This window comes from Anopheles aquasalis, chromosome 2 (genome assembly GCF_943734665.1).
Source record: "Anopheles aquasalis chromosome 2, idAnoAquaMG_Q_19, whole genome shotgun sequence".
In the NCBI taxonomy this organism is placed as follows: Eukaryota; Metazoa; Arthropoda; class Insecta; order Diptera; family Culicidae; genus Anopheles; species Anopheles aquasalis.
Genome location: NC_064877.1, coordinates 34,135,001 through 34,145,000, shown reverse-complemented (window position 1 = coordinate 34,145,000; position 10,000 = coordinate 34,135,001). Strand labels below are relative to the sequence as shown.

At 47.4% G+C, this 10,000-nt stretch overlaps 2 protein-coding genes across 2 annotated transcripts; one reads left to right on the top strand and one right to left on the bottom strand.

Moving 5' to 3' along the window:
• The first annotated feature begins 424 nt into the window (after nt 1-424).
• Nucleotides 425-5,492, top strand: LOC126579817 (pickpocket protein 28). The gene is given in 8 exon segments (XM_050243453.1): nt 425-1,021; nt 1,106-1,257; nt 2,486-2,603; nt 2,857-3,031; nt 3,034-3,073; nt 3,137-3,182; nt 4,744-4,945; nt 5,044-5,492. Coding segments are annotated over 8 exon segments (1,779 nt in total).
• A 1,462-nt stretch (nt 5,493-6,954) lies between these two features.
• On the bottom strand, nt 6,955-7,950 carry LOC126574562 (prolyl 4-hydroxylase subunit alpha-1-like). The gene is made up of 2 exons (XM_050234831.1): nt 7,306-7,950; nt 6,955-7,233 (listed from the first exon to the last, which is right to left on the bottom strand). Exons 1-2 carry the CDS (start codon nt 7,948-7,950, stop codon nt 6,955-6,957), a joined length of 924 nt encoding a protein of 307 aa, XP_050090788.1.
• Between the last annotated feature and the right edge of the window lie 2,050 nt (nt 7,951-10,000).

Below are 10,000 nucleotides of genomic sequence, written 5' to 3'. Positions count from 1 at the left end.
ATCATTCGAACATGCCACCCAGACGCTGCAACTTGTCTCACAAACAGACGAGTGAGCGAAAAAAAATCGAATGTTTAGGATTCCTCCTCGTTTTCCCTCCTATGGTGGCCTATGGCGGGCCGAGGGATGATTGCAAACGACAGCGAAAGGATTTGCCTCGGATGGTGCTGAGTAAATATTTGATGAACTGGCGCACAACATGACACACCCAACGGGGGAGGGAAGGCAACGAAAGGAAATGAAAAACACAATCTCAACCACAACCCAGTCGAATAATCGGTCGGTTTGCTGATCAAGTCCTTCACTAGCGACCGAACCGGTCCGGTTTCAGAAGTGTCTTTGAAGTTAAAGTCGAAGGGTAGCGACGAGAGTGTGTTTGTGTTTTGGAAATCATTTTTCTCCCCAAAGAAGCGATTCCAAAATGATGGAAATAAAAACGCCAACCCATCATCACCGTAGACTGTCAACCATCTCCGACGGTACGCGTCTGGGAACATCCGACGTCCGGCAGCAACAGCAGCAACATCATCGCAGATACAGCTTCAAGGAGGAACTGTTTCAACTGTTTGGCTCGATAACGGCACACTGCTACAAACAGTTGGCCAACACGGAACGCTCGATCTGGGAGCGATTGTTCTGGTTGTTGGCCCTCATTCTTGAAGCGGCCACCCTGGTGGCCATTATCGTGTCCGCCTGGGGTAAGTTTACGGCCAATCCACTGATCACCACACTGCACGATACGATCTACCCGATCGAGCACGTACCATTTCCAGCGATTTCGCTCTGCAACAACAATCGCATCTCGCGAACCGCCGCCATCCGGTACGCGGAAACGTTGGCCCAGCGAGACACGCAGCGGCGGAACACGAGCTACTTTCTCGAGCAGATAGTGCTGCTTGGGAAGCTGTACGATTATGATTTCGAGAATCTGCATCAGATGACCAAGTTCCAGGAGTTTCTCGATCTGCACGACGTAAGCAACGGGACCGGGATGTACAGTGCGCTGGAGACGTTGGCCAAGGTAGCCAAGGGGTTTAAAAGGAGTAAAGGAGACTCTTTTGGTTAAGGATTTTTTTTCCCTGCGAATGCGAATTTCCCGTTACAGTTGTCACCCCGGTGCGAGGATATGCTGCTGCGGTGCTTCTGGAAAAGCATCGAACTGCCCTGCATGCTGCGGAACGATATGATCGAGGTGCGCCGCACGCAGTACGGTTTCTGCTGCACGTTCAACTTCATCGGCCACAACGAGGATAACGAGTAAGTGTAAAGATCGATCCACGGTGCAGGGTGAACACAGTACGTGTGCAGTGGTTTTGCATTCATGTGTTGCTCTTTTGAAGGCCATTTGAATTTGTGATTTTCTTGAGGCTAGTGTTGCCTCAATACGAATCGATTGATAAATATGTAATCCATCGAAGTACAAAGAGGAATACCAGGTGTATGCATTTGAAACCGTTGTTTTCATTCTAAAGCTATATCTACGCCAAATGGAGCTGTAAAGTCAGTCTAAGTGTTTTATTTTGTTCATTAGGCATCTGTTAAACATAATCGGTGTGCATTTTTTCTAATTTGATACTATAACATATATTTCCATAACGATTAAAATGGCAAGTTCCGTTCTCAAAAACTGCTATTCGCCTACATCGTTCGTTTTTTGCCTCCATCTCAAAAAATCGGCGGCCGAATCGCATCAACTTTTTATTGGGTTTGTATTTTATACTGTGGGTATGTTCTTACAGAAACACAGTGCAAAGTGCGGTTTAAAAATTTTAAAAGTAGTGATATAAATGAGAGAACCACCAACTACCGAAAATGTTAGAAGTCATCAAACTGCAGGCCTTATTGGCCAAACTACTAATACTAATGATCATTGCAAGCAACAATTAATCAACTTTAACCGAGACTTGTGAAAAAAAATCAACCAAAATATCAAAAACAACAAAATTTACCTATCTTGCTCCATTAAAATGCTCCGCCACCGCACGATGGGTTAGACATCTAAAAATTGCCTAAGATATAGTTGAAATGTGTAGCTAACGATTACCATTACTTTGGAGAATAAATGATTATCCGTTTTCCCACAATAAACGTTTCTTTTTTTTCGAATAAAAACAACGGTTTTATATGCATACACCTGGTAGTTGCTTTGTAAATGCACATTGAGGATTCCTATGTAAAGTGCTACAAAGAAGGCAAAATTATTGACTTGGGCTGCTTTTTGCTGCGGTCAATGGAATGGGATATGCCAAAGAACCATCAGTTTATGATAATACCTAACAAACTATTTACAATTAATCAATTTTCATGTTAATAACCGGCTTTGATACTGGCAAAAACACTGGATGAAACCAAATTCAAAACCAAATGAAAAATGCTCAAATGCTGCGTGTCTTACCTGACGCTGATGAACATAACGTCACTCTACAACCTCACGTCTCATCGGACGCAATTTCATCCAACCTTCTTTCGCGGTCACTCGTTACAGAATCCATCCACCGCCGTACTACTTGGACGTGACGGGACCGGAAATGGGATTGGTAGTGCTGCTGAATGGTTCCACTAATGACTACTTCTACAACCTGTTCAACAACATCGGATTCAATGTACGAAAAATTATATCCTCTTACCTTTTGACCCTTTTCCATGGTACTGCCCCAAGGGAAAACAAAATGAATTTTCCCGTGGGGCTGTCGTTCTCGACAACGAAGCATAACAACCTTCTCGACCCATCTCAGCCTCTTGCACTACCACCTAACGCTCTCTCTCTCTCTCTCTGCTCTCGTTGCCCCTTTCATCGCTAACCGCTGGCAATGTGCGTGGTGGGCGACGATGGCGACACGGACACGGGTGCCTCAGCTTCAAATTTTCAATCCCAACGAAGTGCCGGACATCACCGCCGGTGGTGTAAGCGAACAGTTCGTACACCTCGGCACGGAGACGTTCATCCGCGTCGATGCCATCACCATCAACAGCGAGCCGGATGTGCTGGGCTACTCGAGAGAGAAGGTAATGACGGGAAGCACTCCTATTTTGTGCACCGTACGAATTGCACCTTCATATGGGTTCAAGCCGCGTAAAACCCGGGGAACGGCAGCAGCAGCACAACAGTCTCGCTGTCTGTTGATCCCAAGCCCAGGTTCCGGCGGAGTTCTGCCCTCGCATGGAATGTCCTGGCGTAGAAGGTAATTAATTTATTTCGAAATGTTCTCCACCGTCGGGTGCATCGAAGGGAAGGACACAACCCGGAGGTGGACGGCACGGTATTTCAGGTTCGGTATTTTATGTCTTCATAGTTCAGCGTTCGTCATCCATTTGGTCGAGCAGGAAGCTCCAGGGGGTGTGGGGTACGGGTGGTAAATCACACTCTGGAATGTTGTCCTGGATATGGCCAATGCAATTGGGGCCCATTGGTATTTTACTATCCGCGACCATCTGTCATCACCCTTATCATCCACTCGCACGTTGGGTGTCTCGGTCACGGTTCGCGTCGATCGCACAGATTTTTGAAGGAATGGACTTAACGTGCGCGTGACAGAGAGAGAGAGAGAGAGAGAGAGACAGCGTGGTGGTTGGATGTAATTCCGATTAACGGAATATCCGATGGCGGACGTAATTGATTATCCTGGGAGAGGAATTCGCCAACAATGCTCGTTCAACGTACATCGTAGATGCAATAAGGTAGTTAATGCGATTTTCCGTTTTAATTAGAGTAATACAAAGTGCACAAAATGCCCTTCACTATCGATTTTACCTCGAGATAGTGCATGCCGGGAGTTAGGATTAATTAGGATCTCCATTTTTGGAAACGAACCCAAATAGTACTCGATCCCATTGTCCAGTCTACAGTTATGTTATGCTGGTGTAAAGCCTGTATCAGTTGGAATCTGGCCAAACATAATTGGTCATATCTCAGCGAAGAAATAAGACGTAAAGATGGCACTTTGTAGGTTTTTTATTGCCTTTCTGAAGTTATTTATTATCATATTGGAGTTAGGAGTATTTTACATTACTGTACGGCTCACTTTTTTCCTTTTTTTTAGTATTTTTCTGATACATTTCATGAGTTTGCCTTTAATTGCTGTTCAATATAAATTGATGGGACGAAAATCTAGGCAGAGATTGGGATCCAGAGGTCGAAAGCTATTTTTTATTTATTAAAAGAAATCACAAGAAATAATGACTTTCTGGGAAAAACCTTTTTCTGTCAACAATCTTCTTATAAGATATTACAATTTAACAGTCCTCCAATGGTGCAAACATTCGATTTGTCAGGACAACAGTGTTTAAAAATTAGTGTCCAGATTCTAAGTGGTACAGGGGCTCTAAATCAAAAGTGTTCGAATCGGGAGTGAGACCATTCAAACCAGTCAGCAGCACCACAACGGCAGCCAATCCTAGCCGAGGGTACTTCCGAGGTCGAGTGTTGCCTGATGCACGGCGAAACCACATCGTTACGCGACTCTCCACTTTTGGGTCACTGGCCACACAAAACATGGACTCCTGGCATCCTTGCAACGAAAGTGCTCAAACCAAGACCCTCGAACTACCAGAACCAGCACCATTGGCCAGCCTGCTGGAGGTGTTGATGATGGACGGGAGTAGCTGTAGCGACGGTTTGCGGACACACCTAAGCGACACTCGTGGCGGCCACATTTCTGTTGCTGGCTAATATGTTTTCCGCTAATGCTCCGACCACGGTGTGATGGATGCCCTTCTCGTATCTTTCCCTTCGGTTCGTTACAGCGCCAGTGTGTGTTCCGGAATGAGCTGCTCAAGTACGGGTCCGTGTACGGGCGCAGCAACTGTGTGGCCACGTGCCGCATCCGCAGCGTGGTGGCCCTCTGCGAGTGCGTCCCCTTCTTCATGCCGACGGCCACCAACGTGGGCAGCAAATCGGTAACGATCTGCAACCTACAGCACATCGCCTGTCTGAACAAGTACAAAAGTAAGTACCGACCTTACGCTGCAGAGCCTGTTAATTATGCTCGCGGAAGCGCGCCGGAATCATTAACGGTCGATATTCTCCCCCACCCCCTGCGGCAGTCAAATGGTCAACGGTGATAACGGACATCGTGCAGATACCGGGGCTGGAGAAAGAGATGGAGGAATCGCTGCTGTGTCCCGACTGTTTGCCTTCCTGCTCGGACAGCAAGTATCAGATCACGGCCTCGGCTCTACCGCTCATTCCGTCGAACCGTGATGGGTTCAGTATCACGGCTGGCATTCGCGACGTGCAGGATGTTAGCGTGGTGCGCATCTTCTTCGGTCAACCGGAAACGTGGATGTACAAGCAGAACGTGGCCTACTATTGGTTCGAGATATTCAGCAACTTTGGTGGCATGTTCGGTATCATGGCGGGCATGTCGCTGATAACGCTGATGGAGTGTGTTTACTTTGTGGGGCGCCAGTTTGGTCTCATGTTTATGAATCGCTCGTGGAGTGCCACCAGCCAGCGGAAGCAGCAGAAACCCATTCTGCCGTTGTTACAATAAGCCTCACCTCCCTCACCGGCGCATCCGTGCGCAAGGATATCATTGGCCACGGCACATGCAGCAGTGCGCACACACAGGCACACGTACACACCGCTGTTGTAACGATTATGATTGTTTTGAGAGTCAATTAGCGCGGTGGTTTTCGCGGCAGCCTCCAGCACAGCACACGCGCTGACCGCGAAATGTAAAATGATTGTTCATTACCCGGTGCCACCGTGCAAGGCATGGGAAATGATCGCTCGACTGGACAACTGGGCAGTATATAATATCATTTGGCTGCACATTAACCATGCAGTTTGGTAGGCGCGTTTCATTAGAATGTATACTTCTTGGTGTTTTAGCTAACTAGCGGTTACAACAGGATCGCAGAAAATCATTTGGTTGTCGTTCCATACGCTAGGAGGTTGCTTGTAGTTTTTTACTTAATTTCCATAATGTTGCCAGAAAAAGCTGATACACATAATTAAATTTTGTCAGCAGAACACATATGATGTTCAATTGCAGTAGCACTTGCAACGAAAATAAATAATAGTTTGTTATTTAAAGATAAAGCCTTATTGTGAATCTGATGACACTCGGTTCGACCCATTAAAACTGGTTTGAAAGGTTTAAAATGTTTGTTGTTTCCAGCTAAGTGGACAAATGTTTGCGTTTGCAATTTAGAAGCACAGGAATCTATCCAGAAAGAAAATTAAACCTTCCTTATATGTTTCAATAGTTTTTAAGTTAACTGTGAGTATACTAAAAACCGAAATAATTCAGTCTTATGTAGACATCTGTTTAAGCTACTTCCTAAACAGACTCAATGTATTCAAAAAGATAACGAAACACATTCTGCAGTTTATAATCCGTACACCATTTTCCACAAAGTATCGCTTCGTGTATCGCGCCACCTAATGGTTTCGTCCTTATCCAAAAGCTACTACCGCCACTAACGCCAACAAAGTAGAGGGTAGAGTGTGCAAACCCCCTGTCAAACGTCAGGATACGATGGCCACTGAAGAGGCAGTATTTCCGGTGCACAAGGAAATCCACCTCCCCGGTCACATTGTAGCGCTTTGCAACGTGTGTCCTGTTGGCACATTGTTGCCCCATTATCCGGTGTACACGGTGCCATGCGAATGTTATGCCACAAATTACCATCACCCATTTAACGTGAAAAGCGTAACAACCACCGGTGTCCACACTGTGGCCACGGTAGACGACCGCCGGAATCGCAGGTGACCATTCAGGTGCTGAGCACGTGTTCCGCGACTGTTTGACATGTGAACCCGGCACGTTGTGTCAGCTGCAACGCTCTCTGCTCGTTCGTTTCTTTCTTCCCTCTCCCCACAAGTGACCGCGAACCGAAAGACACATGTTAATGAGTACTTTGCAGACGACTACTGACGGCAGGTACCGGCGACGGTACCGCATCACCGCGTGGTCAGGGTTTATTGTCACGTGGCGGTCCTGGCCATTGTTACGCCATCACCTCCGGGACGGTCTGGTGGTTTTTCGGTGCGTTCGATGGTCGACAAGGATTCCGCAGTTCGTTGCCACGCGTGTGAATGTACAGCTTCGCCATCCATCTCCTATCCGCCAGCAGGGGACAGACGCTGTACGTCATCCGCTCATCCGGCCGACCCGTATCATGCAGATTGTACCAAAAGACGGCCGCTCCCTTCTGCGGCTGGACACTGAAGCCCAAGTACGGGAACGCAATTCTACCGCCCCCTTCGGCAGTTTCCACATCACTCATCTACCGGCGAAACAAACGAGAAAGATCGTCATGTCCGGGGCCACAGCGAGTCAGGAATCGAAAGGTACTCACGAAGAACAGCACCGTCGCCAGCCGATTCCTGGCAAAGGCAAACTGTTGTGCCACGCTCGTCGGCTTTTTCGCATCCAGTATGAAGCTCTTGTACGCACCGACCTCATTGTAGATCACCTTCAGATCCTCGGCCGTGGCACAGCTCAGTCCCGACATCCGTTCGGTGCGCTGCGACAACCGCTTTACCACCGGATCGTCTCGGTTGTGCAGTGTGTACGTCTGGTGGTTCTTGTAGTACACCGGTAGCCATCCCTCGATCGTTGCACCCGATACCTGAATGATCGGTTCGCCCAGCTGCTGCAACCGTTCGATCTCACTGTCATGGATGACGTCGTAGAACAGGGCCACGAATGGTTCGTAGTTTAGCATCTCCACCTTCCGCGGTCCTATCACGCTGTGGTAGTTCCGAGCATCGTACCAGCACACCAGCCAGCTCGTCAGCCCGGCTGGTCGCTCGTACGTACCTTTACACTGCGCCAGCAATGCTTCGATTTTTATTGGAACACGTCGCACACTGTCCTCCCCTTCCAGCGGTTCTTCGCCTCCCTCAGTCCAGTACTGTGCACGAACGCCAATGTGGCCAACGAGAAGCAGCACCAGTAACGCTGTCGAGACGCTGGCCACACGCTGTACTCGACGGTCCATCGTTCTGCCTTCACGGATGGGTTATTTTATGGTGACTGAATAATATACGCTCCAGGAGAAAATTCAGAGCAGAGGCATCGAACTCTACGCCGGTCTGACGTGTCGAAATGGTTCCGCAGGTTCGCTGGCGGTATTTCGTGGTGGCATTGCACTTGTTCAAATAGAATCCAGGCACGAATACAGCGTCTTCTACGCACGATCTTATCTAAAGGTGCATGGCCACGATAGGCAACTATTCGCTTTCGCTTTCTTTCAGAACGAAGCTTTCTTTCAGATCCAAGAAGCTCTTATCGCGACGGATCATGTGTTGTTGTTATGTGTTTGAGAGTAGCAAAACTACATTAGCTATCGTGGCGTTTGCGTTTGATGTAAAATTTCTGATAATAAAGAAAACAAACATCTATATGTCTACGGAATTGCATAATTCCCTTTTCCCATAACTCTAAATGCTTTTAATTGCTGGATCATTTGATCGGTTTTTTTAATCACTTAAATGTTTTCCCGAATTTTACTAGTCGCCAAACGGTAACTGTGAAAGGTGCTATCGTGGCCATTCTATCTTAACACTCATCTCATCTTCGTCCGTAGAGGCTTTCTTTAATCTCATTCTGTACATTCTTTTCGTGGTTCATCTCGTTGCGTTGGTAGTGTGCTGGGCACCCCAGGTGCATTGGCAAACAGCTAGCAGCCGCGGTCTTGCGATCGATTGGGCTAATAACAACCCCTTGAAGTGTTCACCATCTCGGCTCCATTCACAACTGGCGCATTCATGTCCGCGAACCCACGCTGCCACTCTATTCACGGAGATGCTACAGCATTGCATAACGCGAGCATCTTCTTTGGTTTTATTTGGTGCCAATTTGGAGGCACCGATCGGTGGTTTCAATGGGAATCTATTGCGAATTAATTTGCTTTTCACCCGGCATCCCCCAGCGAGTGCATTTCCATCGAGCAAGTTTTTGCAAACGCGATCCTGCATCATCCTGGCGTACGGGTTTTTAGAGTATCCTTTCCGAGTGATCGAGGACTCCACAGTATGTTCCATGTACGGTGTCCCTCTCCAAACATCCTTCATCCTTACCCAGCTTTTGTTCATTGATCGAAAAAGGGCCTTCTTCGTTGGGAATAAAACCAAGCCCATTGAATGGACCGATGGTATGCACCATCGCTCGCTCGGATCTCGGATTGTCGGTCGGAATTGACGGTGCTCCAATCAAAATTCAAAATTCCAAAAATGAAACTCCGAGGGAACAGGAAAAAAACTATGCACCGCGTGCGCGGAATGAAGGGCATGAAAAATTTAGTTGTTATGAAATCCAATCATAACGATAAATGTACTTTCAATAAATCCGGGTTCCGGGCAATCGGGAACCGGGAAGCAGGAGTGGTTCAAAGCATTCCATAGTGGCCTTCGAAACGGAACCAATTCACTGCTGCCCGCAGGATCGAGTCCTGGGGTTGCTGTATTTTTTTGTTTGTTTTTTAATAAATTCCTTTCATACTCACCCATCCCGAATCCTCATCCAGCGTGACCCTCGACCCCTTGAGCGACGACAGCGAGCGAGTTCAACCTTTGGCCGGTGCGTCCACGTGTGGAGGGTTGCCAGGACTACGCACGCCCGGCACATTTGCTGTTGCTGCCGTTTGCTTTGGGCGTTATTTTAGCAAATATTTGTCCCTTTTTTGTAGCAATTTTTGGACAAAAAAGAAAACAATGAAGTAGCGGCCGGCAGGGAGGAAAGTTTGTTATTTTCGCATCGAATTCATTCTGGGAAAACAGTTAACATGCGGCGATGGTTGGCTTCGAGTCGGTATAAAGCGAATAAAGTACCAGTGCGCTGTATGGTGAACGCACCGCACTACTTTCCACTACTTGTAACGTTTTTCAGGAAGGATAAAGCTGGAAAATAAAACCACCCGATCCAGTACCAGCACACCGGCTAGATCCCTTCAGCGTAACCGGACCGGTAATTGAGGAGATACAGGGGATACGGAAGCTTCTGCATTCTGCATTCGATTTGCATCTGATCAATCAAAGCATCAGAGCATG